The sequence below is a fragment of the Lagenorhynchus albirostris genome, chromosome 1 (assembly GCF_949774975.1).
Source record: "Lagenorhynchus albirostris chromosome 1, mLagAlb1.1, whole genome shotgun sequence".
NCBI lineage: Eukaryota > Metazoa > Chordata > Mammalia > Artiodactyla > Delphinidae > Lagenorhynchus > Lagenorhynchus albirostris.
Genome location: NC_083095.1, coordinates 88,096,424 through 88,118,374, shown reverse-complemented (window position 1 = coordinate 88,118,374; position 21,951 = coordinate 88,096,424). Strand labels below are relative to the sequence as shown.

Here is a 21,951-nt window from a genome sequence, read left to right as displayed (position 1 = left end):
TCGTGGCTGTGGCGCCTGGCGGGGCCGTCCGCGCGCGCCCCCTGATGGCCGCGCCTCTACCGGAGGGGCCACACCGCCCGCGGCCCTGGCGGCCCCCCAGCCCGCGCCCGCAGCTGGAACCCGCCGAGGCCTGGGGCCCAGTCCCTGGGGAATACCACCGGGCCGCCAGGCGGAGCTGCTTTCAAACCACTCCAGGCCCGCCCTCCCGCTCCCATGAGCAAGCTGAACAGAAGCTCCCAATGACCGATGACCCACTGAACTAACACCCTCGGGACGGCTGCCCAGCCTGAGAGCCTCCTCCAGAACGGATACCTGCAACTCCCAAGCGTGGTGTGAAGCACGGGAATTTGGATTTTCTAATCCAGTGGCTAGTTTCTCGAAATCGAGGATATGTGATCTGACGAATGCAAGAATTCTGTGGGGACAGTGGAAAGGATCACTTGAAATTGAGTCCTGCTTCAAACATTCCATCATAGAGGTTGCCCTATGCTTAAGTAGACTTGGAGGGCATTCGGTTATTTTGCAGATGAGAAAACAGAGGCCCAAAGAGGTTAGGTGATGTGCTCATCAGTCTCCTTGCTGTCATCTCACTACACAGAAGACTCATACAGGCACTCATACAGGTGCTCCACCCTCCCATGGCTCAGAGGACCAGGAGTAACTGAGGTCCTGGGGCAAGCCAGTGAGCTCTGGCTCCCTGTAGACTCCTGCTGTGTCTTGCTACACTGCTCCCTTCTTTGTGCCCAGCCCACCGTCACCAGAAGCCCTCACACCTCCCTCTGCCCCTCCTGACCAGGCCTCAGGAGCCCCACACTAGCCACCCTGAGAGGCCCTCTGTCAGGAAAGGTGCCCCTGAGCAGGGGAAGGGGTCTCTAGCTGGGGCGCTTGGCCTTGGAGGGGTTCCCTTAGTCAGTGGGTACAGGCAAGCTCAAAGAGAACGTGTGGACCAGCCTCGGTGAGCTGGCTGCGTGAGGACCCCACCCTGCAGCAGAATAAAGAAACCCTAAGGCAGGAAAGTGGCTTATTTATAAAAGGCTATTAGAGCAGGAAGAGGAGAGAAGAGCTGAGGAGCACTGAGGCCTGTTGGGGCAGGTTTTGACTACAGTACACGTTTAAAAAGTTGGCAGAAAAGATCAACTGTGCTGTTAGAATGGGGTGCTGAGGGGGTCCTGTAAATTGCTCTCTGTGGGTCTACCCTCTACCCTCTCTAAGGCATTTGCCAGCCCTTTTGACAGTGGGGAGCTCAGAGGAGGGGAGATTTGGGGGAAGGGGTTTTAGGATGCCAGCATCTGTGCTCCCACTTCATCCTTAGGCTCACAGTCCCCTAAACACACACACACACACACACACACACACACAAACACAATTTTTCTGCTCCAGTTTTTTTTTTTTCTTATTTTGGAAGAAGAGGTGTCACTTTGCCCCAAAGCAATAATAGCTCTCCTACTTCCCAACCTCTAGTCCCCACACAGTGCCTTGCATTTCTCCAGGCTGAGAGCTTCTGGGCCTGGGAGTCCCTGAACCCGCATGAGGTGACTAACCATGGCCACCTGGACCAAGGTTGGGAGGTGCGAATGGGGAGACGGCTGAGGGAGCCAGAAACAGGAAAGCTAGAGGTGAGGTATGGGGCCAAACCTCTGCTCAGCTGGGCAGTGGGCAGAGGCCCTGGGCAGGAGGCCTAGAAGTTCTCATGATGGTAGGAGAAATGAATCCCGTCCTGCCTGTTGATGAGCTGACAGGCCTTTTCCACATTCTTGGTCATGCCGTGGGGGTCACAGCTAAACACCCCGATCTTCTGGACCTGTTGGAGGAAGAAGTGAAGGCTAGCTCAGTGTTCAGAGGGAGGGCTAGCTCCATGTTCATGTTAAAGGCCAGCAAGAGTCCTTGGTGAGGACCATTCCGTGTTCCTGATGAAGGTTTGCTTTGTACCATGCATGGTGAGGGCTGCCTCAATGTTTATAAAACTAACTCAATTTTGGTAGACTTGCTCTCTGTGCGTCCAGCCTTTACCGTTTTCCAACGCATTTGCTAGCTTCAGGTGCAAGATCAGTGTTTCCAATAGGGGCCAGGTTAATCAATGTCCAAGTTGAGGACAGTTTAGTGTCTCATTGAGGGCTAGCCCAGTTTTTATGAGAGTGTGGCTAGCATAGTGTTCGTGGTGAAGGTTAGCTTGGTGTCCAGGGTGAGGGCTGGAGAGCATTAGTGGTAAGGATAATTCTGAGTCTGTGGTGAGGACCAGCCCAACCACCAAGCCTTTCCTTCTGGACAAGACATCACGGCTTCAGAGGTGGCAAGTCCCTGCTGCCTGATTCCTCCCTTTGCCCCTCAGGGTGACCCACACCTCTCCCCTTCCATTCCATTACCCCACCAATATCCCTGGGGGTGGATTCTCCTTCCCCTATGGAGCAGGTTTGGGAGCTTTGCTCAGACCCCAAACAAAGGTGAAGAAAACCTGAATATGGGGTGGGACTGACCTTTGGGTGGACCTCCTGCAGAGAGTCGAAGAAGGGTTCGAAGGGGGGTCAAAGTGGGTGATGGAGCGCAAGCCCGTTAACAGACTCCGGTTCAGCACCTTCTGGAAGTGCCGCTCACAGATGTACTGGGGGAGGGAGTAGAGGAGGAAGGTCACAGCCAGGCAGAGCCAGGGTCAGCTCCTAGTCCAAATGGTGGTCCACCCACCTGCCTTGGCCATCCTTACCCTCAACCCACATCACTGAGCTGCTCTGCCTGGCCGGCCCTGATGTACCAGCATGGTGGTCCTGAGGTCAAACTTCTCAGCCAGCTGGGTGGTGTAGATGTGCACGGACACCAGGTCCTGGTGGTCATTCTCCTCCACCCCCCAGATGATGTCAGCCAGCCACTCAAAACTGCCGCTGGGTCCGTGTCACCCAGATGAAGTAGATCTGGGGACAGGGCTAGAGCTTGGGACCCAGCTCATCTCAGGCTCCCTACACCCCAGGAATCATCACACCAATAGAAGTCTTCTGGTCTCTAGCAGCTTGTGCCTCTCCCCAGATAGCCTGGGGAGGTGGAAATGTATGGGGCCACAGGGCCATGCTCTGAGGCAGAAGATGGTGTTACCCCAGGGCACAGAGCAGTGGAAGTGAGCAATAGCCTGGGGCCATGAGAAAGGAGTCTGTCAAGTGAGCTGAAGGTCTGCTGGGGTGGGAAGCAGCTTTCTCTTGCCGAGCCTGACCTTCCACTCCCTCCAGTGGGCCCTTCTCAGGCTGCTAGGCTCCCAACCTACAGGCTGCCCAGAGGCAGAGGGTCCCGCTAAGGGGTATGTCACAGAACAGCCTCTGGAAAGACCCAGCTGGCTGCCTGGAGTGGATGGGCATGGGCTCAAAGAGAGACCAGGGGAATGGAAGCTGCCCCGGGGGGTACCCACCTCCAGCTTCTGATGGGGAGAAACGGGGCTGTGTGAGTTAAGAGGCAGAGACAGAGCTGGTACGGACAGAGGGGCAGGGGAGCTGTCACCCTCTGAGTGCTGACAGCATACAGGCTGGGCCTCTGCCCGCTGCATTCCTGTGGTCCTGACTCACCTGCCAGGCCCAGAGAGACAAGCAGGGGCCTGCCACCAGGGCCAGGGTGAGGCGAAGGGGCCTGGTGTGGAGGGGCCTCAGGGCCTGGGCTGTGCTCCTAGAGCCATCCAGGCCCGCCAGCCCTGCCTTGCTGCCTCCCCTCCTCTTCCTCTTGAGAGCAGAGCCAGTCTCACTTGCGCCCCACCCCAAGTATGCCCTTCCCTCTCCCGACCGGACCGGACAGTGCTTCAAGTGCTGGCTTCCTCTCCAACGCTGCCTGGAGGGACTCTCAGAAGCACATCCTACGTGGGGCACCCCCTAACTGAGGGAAGAGCCTGGAAGGCATCAGCAAAACAACTCTGTCCCTTAGGGTCCAGGAATACCCCAAGTCCCTTGGGGTCAGGCCAACTCAGCCTCTCCCAGACCAGGGAGGCCAAGGACAGAGGCAGGAGACAGGTTCAGATGGACACGGTGATAGGGAGCAGGGGGCCAGGGGCTGGTGGGAGGAGGGGACACTCACCTTCCTACAGAACACTTGGCAGCTGACCGATGACTTGGTCTTTGAGGATGGAGGCAAAGGGGGTGACCCCAATGCCCCCTCCCACCAGCATGGACACCTCAAACTTACACCACTCCTGGTGGCCCTCTCCAAATGGTCCATCGAGGCACAGCTGCAGGGAGGGGAGTGTGTTTGAGTTAAGTTCGGCTACCACCATAGTTCTGAAGCCAGAAATGGGAGGCAGGGAAATGCAGGTAGGTGTATGGAGTGGGGAGTAGTGGGGGGCTTGTAGCATCATCTGGAAGAATCGGTCTCTGGATAGGGGAAGGGAGGAACGCAGTGGGGAGTCTGGGGCAGCAGGACCGAGGCCTGCTAAGGGACTGTGGGAGCATGTGGTGCATCCGGCCTGGGTCTGGGCACCTTTGGATGTTTGGCATAGCTGTCACCCGTCGGGGGTGAGTAGATCTCCCTGAGGCGGGTGGTCCAGGGCCCTGCTGCCCGGATGTGCAGGCTAAGCGTGTCCTCGTGGGGCGCAGAAGTCAGGGTGAAAGGGTGGCACTCTGTGGTCCCCAGAGCCAGGCAGGCGATCCGCACCCACTGTCCTGACTTGTACTCAAAGCCTTGGGGCCGCTGGAACTCAAGGCGGGTCACTCCTGAGGAGGGAAGGTGGGTGGGAGGTGGCTGTCCTGAACCCAGCAACAATGTGACCCCTAGAGAGTTCCCCAACCTGCAGCCTCAGCTCTGCTTTTGGAATATGACAGAGGAGGCCTCCCGCGATCAGAGATCATTACTCCCCTCAGGCCACGTCTACCCTGAGGGGGTGCTGGGCAGCACTGGGGTTGGTGGTCAGCCTGGCCTGGGCTCCTCCTCTCTCTGTTGTGAGAGAGGCTCAGGTCCCCTGGCAAAGAGCCTCTCTTACCAGCTCCCTCATCCCTACCACCTCAAGGACCCTGCTAACTCCACTGGGCCAGGCCAGGAGATTTCAAGGTCCAGGCTCTGCCCCTGGCCTGTCAGCTTCCTCAGTACCACCAGCCTGCTCCCCTGACAGCCTCTATGTTGGCACCTGAAGGCAGCAGCTCCGCCCTCACCACACTGATCTCCACCTTCTTTCCGGCTCAGGCTCACCAGCTTGTCCCCCATGTAGGTAAGTACTGGGACCAGGTAGAAGATGTGGAAACGGGGCAGCTGGATCAGAGGGAAGCTGCCATGGATGATGAGCTGGATAGAGCAAAGAGTATAGCTGAGATCCAAGCCACACTCACAACAGGGTCTGACCCCTGCATCCCTTCCCAATTGGCCCATCCAATTCTCACCTCACCAGGTGCCATGTTCCTTCCAGGCTCCAAAACTTAACCTCTCCCAACCCATCCTCCAAAGCATTTATGTTAATGAGACTATTTGCATCTTCCTGACACCATCCTAGACCAAGCCACCTGCATTCATGCGGTAGCCTCCTACTTGGTCTTCCACTGGGTTGCCCCACTGTGATCCATTCTCTCCAAGACAGCCAGTGTGACATTTTAAAGTTTGTTTTATCACGTCATTCCCAGCTCAAAAGGCCTTAGATGATTTCCCATTGCACCACAAGGCCTTGCAATGTTCTGGCCTCTACCTGCCAGCATTTCCCCCTCCCTGTTCTTCAAACACGGCAAGTCCTTTCTGCTTCAGGACTTTGCACCTGCTGCTCCCTCTTCTGGGAATGCCTTTCCCCTACTTCTTCCCATCCATCTCACTTTTCAGGTCTCAGCAGAAATGCCACCTCCTCAGGCCTTCACCCAGCCCTCTCTATCCCTTCTCCCTGTTAACTCCCTTCAGAGCATTGTCGTCATCCACGATACTTGTGTTCCTTCATCCATGGACATGTTTACTGTTGTTCTCCCCACTGGACTAGAGGAGTAGGGACTGTGTCCATTTCATTTGCCATGACACTCTCAGCTCCAATCAGTTTCTGCCTGGCACATGGTAGGTGCTCAGTAATTGCTGAGTTAATGGAAGGAGTTTCCCCAATTTACCCTGTCCCTTTGGAGACTAAGAACACCTAACCAGTCCTCCTTTTCCATGAAATAACTGACAGGTATTGTCCAGCTCCGGTCCTTTCCCCAACAAGCTGGTCTAATGTGGTCAGACACGACTTGCCCCCTTCTTCCCACTTGCTTGGTCCTGAGTATGGTCAGCCTGGCTCCCGCCTCCACGTCTTCTCAGGACCTGCTCACAGAGGGCTCACAAGTGACCAAACCCCGAGGTCTCCCTTCAGACTGCATTCGCTCCCGTGCTTGGCAGCCTGTGGCCCTAGTGACCACCCCCGCCTTGCCACTTCTGCAACAGTGCTCTACTGGTTCTCCCTCTTTCCCTCTCTGGCTGTTTACTTTCTATCTCCTGCACTGGCTCTGCTCCTTCTCCCACCCCCAATCCTGTGTGTTGCCCAAGCCTGATTTCCTCACCCTCTGCTCTTCTCTTTCTATGATCTCCCACCTGGCGCAGCCTCTCAGCTGAGCCACAGCCCTTCAGCTGCAGCTGCAGCCTGCACAGGTCCACCATGTCCTGCCACCACCTACTGCCCTGTTGGCCACTCATAGCCAGGCCCATCTCCTCTGTGCCCCGAATATTCCACCATCATTCCCACCTCTGCACCACTGTTCGTGCCTTTCTCCTTCTTCTTTTTTTTTTTTTTTGGCCCAACCAGGGATTGAACCTCGACCCTCGGCAGTGAAAGCACAGAGTCCTAACCACTGGACCTCCAGGGAAGTCCCTCATGCCCTTCCTTCCACCTGGAATGCTCTTCAGTTTCCACTCTGCCCTGTCAAACCTTAGCTTATCTCTCCTTAAGCTTAGCACAAGTTCCACCTTCTCCCCAAAGTCTTCTCTAACCAGTTTGGCCCAAACAAAACTCCCTTCAATGAGCTCTTCTAACTGACTGACTGGAACACTCAGCTCAGCAATTAATCCTGTATTATCCGTTCATTTTGATCATTTCACATGCATGGCACTTATCTCTGCAGCAAATCCTCAGTTCCTGAGGGCAGAGCTTAGAGTCTCCCCCTCCTCTGCTGGGCCTAGCACAGAGCAAGTATATACTAGACCCTCAACACATAACAGTTAAACTGAACTCTGGTTCCTCATTCAGCTCTCCATTCCTCCAGCTGAGTGTTACCCTATTCTTGAAACTTTCTCCACAGAGCTAACTCAAACCTCCTTGGGCTCTTCTCTCAATTGGCTCCAGTTTTCTCAAGTTCCTCTTTCATTAAGGAGCCCACGCCCACCCCCAAGGCTTTCTGAGAATCCAACCAGGCTGAGAACAATGTCAAGGTGACTTCATACTCCTTTGTTTATACATCTTGCTTGGTGTTGGCTCTACCTTTAAACCACAAAGCTGCTGCAGGGTCATGGTTGACTGAGGAGCCTGGGGAACAGCCTGCCAGCTCAGTTTCTGCTGTGCTAACTCCACCCTCTGCAGCCTGGATCAGGAGCCTGGACACCCTTCCCCAGGGTCTGCTCCACACTGGGGTCGTTTACTTGTAACTTCTCTTTCTGCCAGAGGTCAAGTGGCCATACCTGAGATAAACAGGAAGGCAGCAGGTGCTTTGGCTCTGATCTCCCCCCAGATGAGATGCTCCCAAGCTGCAGGGGCTAGGACTTCCCAGCAGAGTGGCCTGCACCTTTCTGAGCTGCTAACTTCCCTTCTGGATCCCCCAGTGATCCCCACAACCGGGGATAAATCAGAAACCGGTCTTGGTCTCAGGGTACCAGGCTGGCCACTCTTCTGGGTCTCCCATCTAGTTCAAAAAAGCTGCTTTATCACCAGAAACAAGACCATCATTTCCACCCCTAACAGAAACAGTAACCCAGATGCTAGGGCTCTACCCATTATCAGGAACGTTGGGAGGGAGGCATAAATTAGCCACAATTTCCAGAGAAACTAACGTCATCGGTTCTAGGAAACATCCTAAGCCCAGGCTGGATAGTCATCTTCAGAACCATGACGTGCTGAGCAGGTTGGAAGCAGACCCTCCTACCTACCAGTGAAGACAGACTGCACCCCAGCACCAGCCTGACCCAGGCAATGATGACCTTTCTCCCTTGTCTCAGGACAAAGGAGACCCCTGTGTGCAGTTCTGCCTGGAGCCAGGTGATAGGGCAGCCATCTGGGCTCTGCACTTCTTGAATGCTGGCAGCCAAGCTATCATCAATGGGGACATCAGAGCATTGGGACTTGGTTTAACTCCTCAGCAAGGCCCTCAGGGTGCCCTTCGGGGAAATGCCTGTGTCTGTGAGAAAGGCAGGCCAAGTAGAGCCATGACATAGGGGCACAGATCAGAGTCATCTCTGGAAATAGCCAACTGAAGCAGCTGAGGACAAAGCCAGGGAAAGGTGAAAAGGGAACAGGAGAGAAGAAGGGAGGGAATGTGAAGGAAGGGAGGCAGGGGCCCAGGTTAAGAAGGAAAGGGGAGAGGTGGAGTCTTAAAAATCCATTTTATCAACAGTCCAATGAAGACATTTTGAGCAAGTTCATTAACTTTACAGGTGGCATTTAGCTAGCTGGATGGATGTAGCTAACACCCCAGAAAACAGGATCAGAACAAAAGTGGCAGAACCTATTTAAGGTAAGTTTCTCTTTAAGAAGGTGACGCTCCCTTGAATGCAGACAGTCCACCCAAGAACCCAAACCACCACCCAAAGGTAGGGAAAGACTGACTGGGCAGAAATGATGTGGGGTGTCTGGAAGGAATGCAGATCAGCCAGGTAAGGCTGCTACTACAAATCCCATGCCAGGGAGTCAGTCTTCCAAGTGCCGCATATTGGGTCAGCCTACCTGAGAGCCCCATACTATATAAGCTCCACCTTTTGAGAGAGATACGGAGAAGTGAAGAGGATACTTGAAATAACTAAGGGGATGGAGAACTGATGTCTCAGGCATCACTGCCTCCCTGGGAACATCTGCCCAGACTCCGCTGGCCTGGTTCACAGCAAAAAGCCCTCACCAGCACGTAGAGCAGGATGTAGAGGTGGTGGGTCAGCCAGAAGCCCCGGAAGCTGCGGCGCTGGAAGTGGTGGGAGGCGAAGACGTACATGACGGCGAGAACCAGGAGCAGCATGACCCCCGTGAGACCTGCAAATGAACATGGGGTGAAGGGCAGAGGCGCAGGGCCTCACAGAGGGGGCTGTTCTGAGGCTGCCAGGGTCCCCTCTCCACTCCACAGCTCCAGGCAGGGGGCGGAAAGCCCAGCATCCTTCCCTCTTCCTCTCTCCGACACCACTGATCACAGGTACCTTTCATCTCAACAGATCCTACTTGTCCTTCGCGGACCTTGTCATGATGGTTATTTTTCAAGCACCTGTGTCATTACTTGTTTTACGTCTGTCACTTTCTTGACTCTCAGGTCCACAAGAACAGGAACCAGGCTAGGCTAGTTCACCACTGCACCTGAGTGCCTAGTGCAGGGCCTGGCACACCATGGGCCTTATGGACATGTGTGCTGAATGAATGAATGTACAGGGCAGCTGCTCTGAGCCCTCTGTGGAACTCTGGACATCGTAGGCCCTGCCATCAGGGAGTCGAGGCTTGGCCAGCATTCCAGCTGCACTGTACCTGGCAGCCACAGCACCAAGCATGAGCACTGGCACTGTTAGTGAGCGAGTGGGACCACACTGTCGCTGCTCATCACCAGAGCCCCCATGGATCTGGCCCAGACCTGGTGGGAGACCCCTCCTCTCAAAGGGGATCCCAGGCTAGGGGTGCACAGGAGGGCAATACTGGAGCCATTCCAGATAACGGCCCCTCAAGTGATCAAGGAGAGAGGCAGAAGTGAAGATTAGAGCCCTGTAGTGTGGAAAAGCAGAGGTTAAGAAGGGATCTAGCCAAAGCCTGTAAAGTCCTGAATGGAGAGAAGGGCATAAACGCGGCCTGATCCAGTAAACCCCAGTATGCAGGAGTTAGCAAGCATTCCCTGAAGTTCAAAGCCGATCGTTTCAGGATTTAAAGAAAAATGAAAAACAACACGCTGTGTTTCACAGAAAGGAGTGCAGAAAACGTCTTACCCCAAGGAGGGAACAGAGTGAAAATATAAATAGCTTCAAGAAGCATTTGAATAGATTCACAGCTAATAGCTCTAAAATGGGTGATTATGGGGAGTTAGGAATATGCCCCTAAACAGCTCTTGTCAAGACAGACTACAGAATGGAGGGGGAGAAGGGGAGGGAGCGTCCACCAGGCTCCACAAAGAGCCTGGTCCCTCCCGCATGCAGCTGGGGCATAGCATTCCTCAAAGTCACTGTCATGGTAGGTGTGTGTGTCGGGGCTGGAGGGGTGCACTCCCATTCCTCAGAGGGAGGGACTAGCTCAGAACCAGGGCAGAAGCCCAGCTAAGCTCCTGAGAGAAGGCCTGGAATGCAGAGTCTCCTACTGCCCAGGAGAGCGCTCGGGGCAAGGGCAGAGCCTGGCTCACCGTGAAGGCTGTGAGGGCTGAGTGAGAGCGACTGGGCTGCCCGTGGCAGACAGAACCCAGAGCCTGGAACTCAGAGGCAGGCCCAGAAATTCACAGAGCAGAGAGGGCTCTCACCTGGCATGGTCTGGAAGAACCACCAGTAACACTTCTGGGGGAACTCAGACCTGAGGGTTAGGGAAAGCAAGGACGGATCCTGTGAGGAGATGTCTGGGACCTCCAGAAAGGATCCTCCAGAGGAAGCACCCCACACCAGTCACCAGTCTCCCTTTCTGTGACTTGGGATTGGGGACTCAGGCTGGTCATTGTCCTGTAACTTGGAGGGTGACACACTCCTCTGAACCAAGAGAATTTCTGCAAAGGATTCCACCCCCTTCACCCCCAAGCCAGGCCACACACACGCACACACACACACATATACACACTCACTCACCCGTTGTCATGGAAGAGGCCAGGTAAGAGGCAGGAAAGGATGCTGAGTGGGCTGATGGAGAAGAGGTAGACATTCACCACACGGCCTGCACTGTGTTAAGGCTAAGGAAGACCAGACAGGGTGGGGTTGAGCCTGGGACCAGCCCACTGGGGGTGCTCAACCCATTCAGCCCAAGCTCTAGGACTCCAGCCAGCCAGAGTTGGGGGACTGAAAAAGGACCCTAGGGATCTGGACTTCTATTCTTTAATAAACCTCCTGTTCCTCCCCTGCCCCATATACACACCATCCATGAAAATAGCCACATGCGTCTGAAATTATACCATTAGAAGTTCATTCCTTTGGTTTCTCTCATAGAATTACGTGTTTTTGTTTGTTTGGCTCACCAAGAGGCTTGTGGGATCTTAGTTCCCCGACTAGGGATAGAACCCGGGGCCCTGGCAGTGAGAGCATCCAGTCCTAACCACTGGACCACCAGGGAAGTCCAAAGTTAAAGATTTGCTACCTTTGGCATAGCTGGTGATTCCTATCTACCTGATTTTATAAAAGGTTACAAGTCTCATGTACATATCACTTCTTTATAGCCTTTCAATTTTCTACTTTCCAACAATGTTATAAAATAGTAAGGGCAAACACAATAAAATAGGCACCAACTTGTAGAAACAATGCTGTGCCAAGATGTTAAGGCAGCCAAAACTGGTCTGTTGGCTGGCAGGCAATGCCATTTGTCCAGCGGGTAGCTCAGGGTATGACAGCTGACTCCTCAAAAGCAGCTCGAATATTGGTGCATGAAAGTATAGCTTGTTCCTGAGTCAAGGACCTTCTAAACCCATTTAGGGAGTTGTTGGGAAGAGTAAATGAGATGAACCCTATTAAGTGCCTGGCATGCAACAAATGCTCAATAAACATTCGCTGGATCTGCACAGTCACAGAGTCTAAAGCCTAATCCTGCTGGTCTGGTAACCTCCATCCTGGTGTGTGATACTGGGAAAAGCGACCTGTGTGAGCCCTGCCCCTCTCACCAGGTGCTTGTCTCTGATGCATGTGTTTCGCCGCCCATCTTCCATGTCTCAAGCCAGTGTGCCCTGGACCTCCCACCCTGCCCTCTGGGTCCTGACCCCTCCTCACAGTGCCATCACTCCGGAAGAGTGCAGGGTTGACGTCCTGCCATCTGGTAACTGGAGGCAGGCCCAGTGTTGCCCTGGCCTTTGTGTAAGAGGGCAGGCCCAGATCCCGGCCTGGCTGCAGGCAACTGGCCAGGTGGTCTGTGCGGAAAAACTTCAGTGGCCCAGGCAAGAAATCGGGATGAGATACCAAGTCTGAGGGAGCTCCTCTGGCCCATGCCCCAGGCTCCAATCAGCCCCAGAGGGACCTGAGCCATACAGAGGGAGCCATGGTCAGCAGGTCAGAAGCTCTCTTAGCAGCGAGAGAGTGCAAGCTCCCAGCCCTGGGCACCCCTCCCTGCCCAACTCTGGAGCTCCAGCTGAACTTCTTCCCAGGGGCCAGGCATACACAGCCTGAAGGGACAGCCTCAGCCTCACCTCATGCATCCTCAACCACCACATGGTCCTCTCACTCAGCGATCTGGGAGGCCATGCCCAGCAGCGGGTCCACATCTTCAGCTCTTTGTAGGTTTGGGTGCTTTGGGGGTGGGGAGAAGAGAGAGGCATGGCTAATGAGGCCAGCGGTTGGGCAGCCAGGCTCCCTCAACCCCACAGTTCATGTCCTGGGCCCACCCAGTCCTGCTATTTGCTCCCAAACTGCGGGGCCATTGCTTCTCTACAGGTTGATTCCCCACTCAGGGTGCGCAATGTCCCCATCCAAAGCTCATGCTGCTAGGACACAGGTCTCCACAAGCACAAGGAACCGAAAACTTTGCTTCTATTTCAGGAAACTCGACGGTATGGTTGACAAAGACACTAGATCTAGGTCTTGGTCCTTGCTCGGTTAGTAACCAGCTGTGTGACAGGACCTCTCTGAACTCAGTGTCCTGCCCTTAATAAAAAGGGCCTTAGGGATTAATAAATAAAATAATAAACAGGTATTAGCAGGACACTGAGGTCTCTTTCAGCTCAGCTCCATGACTCTGATTCTATGCTTGCCTCTTCCCTCTTTCCTCCCACCGCCTTCCCCCTTTATGAACACTCTACACAAAGTATCTGATTTTGCTTTAAATTAATGGTCAATGGTCTTTACCCATACTGGCCTGGACAGATGATGCCTGGTAATCTCTCAGAATTCCTTTCTCCACCTTGCCCTCCCCACATGTTCACATTCACACACTGCCCTGGTGTGTCTAACTGGGAAATTTCCTTGGGGGCTGGGATGGCTGGGGTACTCCATTGCCTACAGGGGACCCAGAGTTGTCAAGGGAGAAGGAAAACCTGGAAGGAAGTGATAGATGTAGAGCCACATCTGCACAGGCCCCTGCTGTGCCTCACACAGCCCTGAGGTGGGCATGGAGGACTGACGTTTGACGGTGTATAGCTACCTGGTCATCTCAGACAGTTGGTAGGGGAGATGGCTGGGGTGCCCCAGGCTGCTTCCTCTACCCCAGCCCATCCCAGCTGGCTGCCTCAGTCCTACTGCCCCCCTTCACCACACACCCTCAGACACAAACACACACACACCACAACACACACACACCCACATATGTGCCCCCAGCCCTGACCTCTCGGTTCCAGTAGCTATCGCAGACCCGGAGAGCTCTGGAGACACTTGAGTTCCTATTGATGACTCCCTGGAAGTGGCAGCTGGCATTTCTGAAATGCAAGGAGGTTAGTGGTGACCGAGGCTATGAAGCCCCAATGTCAGGCATCAGCTCTAGTCTCCAAGGCTAGAGCCAAGGGTCCAGGCTATTGCTTCCTTGAGGTGGTGTGTGGTCAGGGTAGGTCCTGAACAACCTGAATTTTTGGAAGCAATAAAAAATAAAAATAAAGAAAACATCAGACCAAACGTCTAAAAGTGTATCCCTTATTTCACCATGTTTCATTCTCTCTCTCTTCTTCTCTCTCTCAATAGAGAAAGAGACAGAGACAGATAAACTGTCAACTGAAAGAAAAAATGCACAACATAAGAGTTGTGAGTTTCAATTTTATTCAGGAAACTTACTGAGGACTATAGGCCAGGAAACAGCCTCTTAGTAGCTCTGAGGGGACTGCTCCAAAGAGGGAGAGGGAGAACCCAGTACATATAGGATTTGGGCTAGGGAACGGGTGCAGTCAAACATACATTTCTGTAAAAGGTTACTGCTAGTCACAAGGATCAGGTACCTCAGTAAATGGTTTTTGTGTTTTTCTGTGTATGGGAAGGTGCAACAATCTGGGTCCATTAAAATTTTTTCCTGAGATATCTCTAACTATCTAAGGGGTTTGTTTTCCCAAAGCACTGAGTGTCTTATCCTGTTTTTTGTCCCGAATTCCTTTTCAGGGTGTACTGTTAGAAGGCGACTGCAGTGGCTAATGACCTGATCCTTGTAGAGCTGGATGGTGGGCAACATTCTTTATATATCTTTTTATATATGTAAATTAAAACATTTAAAAAAGGATTAGTATTCGTTCTTTTGAAATTACTTGTCTATGTATAACTCAATTACTACGATTTCTTGTCCATCATAAGCCATATCCAGAAATTGGTCCGGAGTAAAAATAATCTAATCCATGAACTGTTTTAACTTATAACGCAATTGTAAAAAAAAATAGACTGCATGCTTTATTTTATATACTTTTAATTTAATATGTATATTTTTAAGTTTATTTTTCATTATTTTGGAGTCAATACTTTTCTTCAGGTCTCACACATTTTTATTGTAATTCCCTCCAAAGGCTTATAAGCCCCACTTCCTGTCCTTATAGCTAAAAATATCCCCAGTGTAGTGTCAACACCTGAGGTTCAGACCTGCGGGCTTTGTGACTCACCCTCTGAACCTCAATTAGCCCGTCTTTAATTGGAGGATTAATATCTAAACCAGCTGCAGAAAAGTGGACATTAAGGTGCTCAAAAACCACAATGATGTATCTTTTTAAACAACTGTTGCTCTTCTTTCCCTCCATATTCACTGTTCCCTGGGGAATGGGCACAATTCTGATTGATAAGCCTGTCCTGAGGTCTCCTGAGGCAGATTTTTCTCAATATACACCTCCACCCCTCCAAACACACAAACATCTGAGCCCCTCCCTCACCTCATGTAGACGCCAGGGGGCACCATGGTGGAGAAGAATTGCTCAGAGGCCACCAGGAACTCCGGAGAGATGCTGGGGTCCAGGAAAGGGCGGTACTCTGTCCACAGGGGTAAGAAGAGAAATAGGCTCTTTACCCTCACACACTCGTCACACGAACCCACCTGTCTTCTTTGTCCTATGGATCCTGACCCCCTCCCCCTCCCCAAACCCCCCTCAGCCCAGGTGTTCCCCAAACTCCCTCACCTGTGTATTCGGCGGTGCTTGCTGCAGGAAGCTGGGCAGCCACTCATACATCGCGATGTTCTGAGGGTCAAGAGAGGGGGAAATGGGAGGTCAGCGCTGGAGCAGCCAGGCCAGGAAGGATCTGAGCTCAAGGAAGGCTTAGGTGTGAGACGAGGACCAGGCAGGGCAGTCACGGGAGAGACACTCAAACAGGAGAGGGGCGGAGGTTCCCGTTGCCCACGAGGAACGAGGGCAGGGGGGAGGGGCAGCTAAATAACAATCACGAGAAAACCTCTGGTATAACTAGCGCTTTGCCTCCTTATCACTCTCAGGGGCTTTCCCTAGACGGTAGCTGTCTGGGGAGGGGTGTTTCTGGGTGGGCTTGTCCAAGGAGGAGGGCTCTGCGGGGCAGCGGAGTCTCCCGGGGACAAGGACGTGGGGGCAGGGCCGCGCGACCGACCTGGTAGGTGGCGATGACCCTCTTGCGCGCGTGCTGGAACAGCTCCTCGTCCCCCCAGAGCGGGTGCTGGCGGGCCAGCCTCTGCGCCCACAGGTTGTGGTAGCGGAACCAGAGCAGGCCCAGCGCCTGCAGGAAGGGCTCGCGGTTCCCTCGCTCCGCCCCGAAGGCTGCCCGCGCGGTGGGGACACAGGGGAGGAGTTGAGCGCGGGTGGGCCCGAGGGGGGCGCACCTCGTCGGCCCCAAGCCCGCGCCCCCGCCGCCTCACCGTACAGCCCCCGGGGCCCGCGCCGTCCCGTGGCGGGGTCGGGCGCCGTCCACATGCGCAGCGGGTCCTGCGCGTTCCGGGGGAAGGCGGGGTCGGGCCCCGACGCCAGCTGCCCACCGGAGAAGCTGCGCAGCTCGTCGCTCCAGGAGTGCGAGGAGCCATAGATGGCGCTGCCGTCCAGCCAGCCCGTCGCCTCGTTGGTCTGCGGGGACAGCGGGAGGCTGAGCCGGGGGTCGGGTGGCCGAGGCGGCTCAGGGCGGGCGAGGGCCGGGCGGCCGTTGCGGGTGGTGGGAGCCTCTCCACAGCTGCCTCAGGTCCCGCCCCACCCCACCCCCCCAGCCGCCTGCCCCGCCCACCAGGTCCCGGGGGTTGCTGGGGCTCTGTCCGGTCTCGGGGTCCCAGCGGCTCCTCTGGAAGGGCAGCACCACGTCCCCGCTCTGGTCGCGATCGAACACGGGGTCTCCGGGCGGGATGTGGATGTTGAGGAACTCGGCTGGGCAGCCAGGCTTTTCCACGCTCACCGGGTCCGAGAGCACGTGGTAGCCTGCCCGCAATGGGGGAAGGCGTGGGAGGGCCAGCTGAGGGCCGCAGTCTATCTAGACCCCCCACCCGCTTCCCCTGAAGCTTCAAAAGACTCAGAAGCCATTACGGTCAAGTGTAAGCCTTGACCTCCCCACCCCTTCCCAAGCCTTCATCCAAACTGTTTTCGTTGTAAGTTTGGTCTTCTCCTTGGTAACTGGGAGGTGCCCAGTGAATGTGCCTAAGCAGTAGGGCTGGCAGCACCGGCTCCAAAATGCAGCTGGGAGCAGGCTGCCCAAAGGGCCTACCAGACTCAGTGGGACACTGGACACTGGATAGCAAGTGTGGGCACCATGGATGGCCAGCAGGAGCTGAGCATTCCTGCTGGGAGCCAACAACCCACAGGCACTGCAGTCAGGCCCACCTGGCACCCCCATTTTGCTGGCCCACCCCCCAGCCCTCTTACCAGAATCAGAACCCTGCCCTGAACCTGTCCTAGGAGCCACAGGGGCAGAGTGAGAACAGAGTCCCCCCAAGAGTGCCTACCAGATTATTTCCATGCTCCTCTAACCCCACTCCCATCAACAACTCAAGGTGACGCAGATTTATGCCTCCCCCAAGCAGACGTTCTCCCCCTGCTCCGACCCCCACCCCACCCCATTGCCTCCTCTTCCATCTCTCACCCCCTCTCTCAGACCCTCCATCACTCTCTCCCTTCATTCCCTGACTCCCCGCCTCAGACACAGAGGTGTCCAGCTGACCCCACTGGCTTCCCTTCCCCAGAGGTTGAGGCTCTCGTGGAAGAACACTCCCAGCACTATGTGGTTTCGCAGGGAGGCCTGCCCTGCGGGGCCCCTCATGGCTGTGTTGCTAAGTGCCCGGGGGGTTGGGCAAATGAGGCTCTTGGAAGGGCTGGTACACACCGACTGCATAGCTGGCTGGGATGAGGCGCTGCAGTCGGGAGCCTAGAGTAGGAGGGGTAGGGGCAAGGATGAATCCTCAGGGGGCTCCCTGACCTCTCTGCCAGGCTCCTTTCCACACCACAGATCCTAAAACCTTAGGAATGGGTGAGCCTTTGCTGGTACCTGCCAGCCCTTGCCCCTTAGCGGTGGCTACCTCCCTGACCCTGGGGCTCCATCTCCACTTGGCTCTCACCTACCTTTGCTGCCCCATCTGTGCTCCATGAGGTTGTTGTACCACCCATCAAATCGCTGCACCTCCCATGAAATGGGGTTCTGAGCTCCTGTGTGAGAACAGAGGGAAGGGGCAGCTGAGCAAATCAGTGCATGAGAGGACAGGCCAGCAGCAGAAAGTGGATACCCAGCACAGTGCAGGAGGTAGGGTATGGAGGGAGTTTACCCAGGGTATGTCCAAACTCAAGCCCAGTCTTTAAGCTGCTCACTGGACAACTATGGCAGGGAGCACTAAAGTGGTGTAGCCAGTGTGTGCTGATAAATGGCCTCAGAGAGGAAGAGGAGGGTGAAAGAGAACAGTGGCGGTGGCGCAAGGGATGTAGGAGCCTTCTACTGCCCTCACACCCCAACTCCCTGGGGGACAGGACAGAAACTGTTCCCAGCCCTAAAACATCATACAGTGCAAGAGTCAGCCACTCTTCCACCCAGTGAAGGACATGTCATTCTGTGACTCACCCCTGGGCAGGGGAAATATGGAGAGGGGCTTGGCTCTCTCTCGTTGAGCTGCTCTCAGAGCAAGGGTATGGGCCATGGGGCTGTGGCTTTGGGGCCTATTGGTACCCCTATCTTTTCCCCAGTTTCTTGGGTGAGATCAGGGACTGACTGGTCATGTGGATAACCTTGCTGCCTCCTCTTCTGGGGCATCATGTTCCCCATATGATTCCTCTATTGACCCTATTTTATTCTCCAAAAACTAGGGTCTAGGAGGAAGCACTCAGCTGTTGAGGAAAGAACTCAGGCAGCGGGGGCAGAAGGAAGGGTCTAGAATCGGAAGTGGAGCAAGGATCCTTCTGGTCAGTAAATCAGATGACCAGCCAGAGTCCTTTCCCCAAACTAGGAGGCTACAGGGCTTAGGCTCCCTGTCTGCTCACCTCAGAGAACAGAGAAAAGAAAAGGACTCTCATCAGCCAGAAAGAGACCCATTCCTCCGGTTGTGTCTCCACTCAGACCAAGGACAGGATCTCAGAGCTACTTTCCTGCCCCATGCCCCGGGAGCACGCACGTCAGCACACATCATACATACACTCGCCAGGGGGTCTGAGAAGGTAGATGCCTCAGGCCCTGATGTTTGAGCAAAGAACTCAACTAAGGATCCAGGACATGGGGCAGGAACTAGGGCAGCCACATACATGTGGTCTCTAAAATAAGATGAACCGGTGGCAGAACAAGGAGGCCGCCTCTTGGGTAGGGTATGGGGGAGAATACCTCTGGGAATAAGAGTTAAGAGCTGGGGAAAAAAAGGAAAATCCAAGGCCAAGGCAAGGAGAGGACTGGGAGGAAAGGGAACGTGAGAAGCTTTGGCAAGGGAGAAACTGCACGGGCTGCCTCACCATGCTATCGCCTCCAACCAAGACCAATCACGCCACAGATTCTCTCTGCTTTCTCCTGGTGCATCCCCCACCCCTGATGATCAGAGACTTGCTCTTTTAACCTAATTTGTGGCACCTTATGCTCACTTTTCTCCTCAGAGACCCAGACTACAGAGAATGGCCTCAGATTCTAATAAGAGACTGTCCAAAGCTGAAGTAACAAACGTTTATGGATATATATTTTTTTCATTTTTATTTTTTTGCCATGCCATCAGTTCCCCGACCAGGGATTGAATTCAGGCCACGGCAGTGAAAGCCCAGAATTCTAACCACTAGGCCACCAGGAAACTCCCGGATCTTATTGATTTTTGTTTTTGTTTTTATCACATTGTGTTAAAACACTGGCGACTTCCCTTTAGCTTTGGGTCCAGTCCGATACCAAGATCCTTTATTGTTTCGTGTGTCTGATCAGTCTTTTCCTCTATGGGGTGTCAGGGGTCCTTACTGCGTGAAGAAAGAGGGAAGACAGAAGAGAGAGAAAAGGCCCCCAGTTTGTAAGGAATAAAACAGGAAGTGCTGACACAGCAGATGAAGGCTCCCTAATTCTGTGTATTTGGGGAAATTTTTCATTCCATTATCCATTCATCTAGTCAAGAAGCTTGAAATGAGCACCTACCATGTGCAGCGTGCTGGGTTAGCTAGGGACTAGGGATACAGAGGTGAATATGACACAGCTTCTGTCCTTGGAGGACCCCAGAGGATGCTGGGTTCCTCTGCTCCTAGCTGTGCTTCTCCTCCAATCTGTACTCACCCATGGGCACCCATGGCCCAACCAGGAGTGTCCATGCCAGAGCCAAGCGGAAGCCCATGACGAAAATGTTAATAGGGCTCAGTTGTTAGAACACCCTAAAATGGAGACGCTAGAAAAAAGACAAAGGACAGAGAGAATGAGCTCCAGCAGTTCAGGAGAGTCAGGGCCTCTTGAGGCCCCTATGAATCAAGGCCTGGGGCTGGGCTAAGACCAGAGTGTGTAGCAAATGGCAGGAGGCTGACTCTCTCCCAAGAATCTTTCATTCACTCAACAAACACTTGATAAGCACCCACTACATAGTGGGCACTGACCTAGGCACTGGAGATTAAGTGATAAACAAAGCAGACAGAAATCTCTGCTTTCCTGGACTTTACTTTCTCAGATTAATTGGAAACCTTGCTTTGACTCAGCTTCCTACCGTGTGTGTGTGTGTGTGTGTGTGTGTGTGTGTGTGTGTGTGTGTGTGTTCCTTGGACAGAGTCTTGCTTGGGGGCCAGAACACTGGGTTGAGGCCAGGATACTGTGCGGCTGACAGTCCACTAGTGTGATCTTAGGCAGGTCACTTATCTGCTCTGGACCTTGGTTTCCTCTTCTGACTATGGGAGTACACATGCCTGAACTGTCTACCTCCTAGCCTGGTTGCCAGAATCAAATGTGAGAATGAGGTTGAATTCCAAGCAAGAAAAGTGACAGATGTTATGTAAATGTGATATAGAGAGGGTAGGCTGGAGCTTGGCTTCTCTGGGCAGACTCAGAAAGGATGCAGCCCCCGGTGCTTATGTGTTTGGGGCTGGCTTCCTGCTCTCTCTCCCAGGCCAACAAATCACCTAGGGATGACAGGGAAACAGAGGCAGCAGGGGACTCAGGCTGGGACTCCTGAGTGGCGCAAGGAGTGCCTAAGGCCAGTGAAGACCTCCTAAAGGCAATATGGAGAAGGGGGTGAGGTGGGGCTGGGGAACTGTCTAGCAGAGGAAGGTAGGAGCTCAGGGAAAGCCTCATCCCTAGCCAAACCCTCAGGGCTCCTGGACAGGTTGTCCTCTAGTCACAGAGGAGGGAACCCAGAGGATGATCTCCTCCCCGACTTGACATCTCCCATTAAACAAATGAAAAAAATGTAGGCCCAGCATAATTCAAAAGCTCAGCATTCCACTCACTCCACCCCAGTGAAGGGCTTTGGATGGTTAAAGGCAAAAGGCTGGACGTGCTGAAGTGGCCACAGTGGTTCTTCCCTGATCCAGGATGTCTTGCCCCTTCCCCCCACCACTATGTCTTCAGGAGTCTGGGCCCCAGCCAGGTGTACCACTCAACCAGTAAAAGCATGCGGTGAGCTTTCAGGCCAGGCTGTGGGGAGAAACTGAAGGGGAAGGTGGACATGCTTCATAACCACTCCTTTTGGGTGGGTAGCCACAACCATTTACGCAGCATCGCTGGTTCCGTAACTTCCCAACAGCCTTGAAAAGAAAGCACAGCCTCATGACAAGGCAGTGAAGCCCCCGGGGCTGTGGTAGAACCAGGAGGGAACACAGGTTGCCTGGTTCTTTCCCCACATGGCTGCTTTCCAGGCCCAAAGCCCTAGTGTGGTGACCCTGGGCTAGGGAAAAGATGAGTCAGCTCCATAGGTGGTCCAACGTGGTCCCAAGGGAGGGCTGAAGGGGAAAGCCTGGACTCTAAATGCCCAAAGTTCCCTTTTTGGCATGATGTGCTGGAACCAGGAGGAGCTCCAGAGAGAGCCCCTAGGCCCAGGCAAACTAGGCCACCCAACATTCCCAGTTCCCAAAGAATCCAGTCTCTCCAAACAGTCGTTGAGGGGGGTGGGGGCGGAGGATAGGACCTCACAGGCTCATTTTAGCCTCAGGTTAAGAACGGAGGCGCAGGGGGGCCAAAGCTAGAATTCCCCTTCCCTCAAAAACGTGGCGGCGCTGGGGCACACGCCACCGCAGTCACCTTCCCCGGAGCGCCCGGGCCCGCGGGCGGGGGATGCCCTCCTGGGTCTGACCTGCGGCCGCGGCGTCTCTCGAGCGCGGACGGCGGATTGTCTCCCGCCGGGCTCACAGCTGGGCCCGCGACTTGCGCTCGGGTCCGTCTCCCTCTCCAGCTCTG

General features: G+C 54.3%; 1 protein-coding gene across 1 annotated transcript; it reads right to left on the bottom strand.

Annotated features, from left to right (window-relative positions):
- Nucleotides 1-1,427: 1,427 nt before the first annotated feature.
- LOC132528449 (dual oxidase 1-like) lies at nucleotides 1,428-19,909 on the bottom strand. Its single transcript, XM_060164303.1, is given in 26 exon segments — nucleotides 1,428-1,801; nucleotides 2,475-2,524; nucleotides 2,527-2,599; nucleotides 2,747-2,866; nucleotides 2,868-2,903; nucleotides 4,042-4,078; nucleotides 4,080-4,192; nucleotides 4,441-4,673; nucleotides 5,084-5,129; nucleotides 5,131-5,238; nucleotides 9,000-9,127; nucleotides 10,578-10,627; nucleotides 10,894-10,983; nucleotides 11,396-11,424; nucleotides 12,019-12,209; nucleotides 12,432-12,531; nucleotides 13,562-13,652; nucleotides 15,072-15,166; nucleotides 15,315-15,374; nucleotides 15,754-15,920; nucleotides 16,019-16,220; nucleotides 16,375-16,563; nucleotides 17,338-17,421; nucleotides 17,423-17,502; nucleotides 17,697-17,780; nucleotides 19,852-19,909. Coding segments are annotated over 26 exon segments (2,637 nt in total). The 3' UTR covers nucleotides 1,428-1,678.
- Between the last annotated feature and the right edge of the window lie 2,042 nt (nucleotides 19,910-21,951).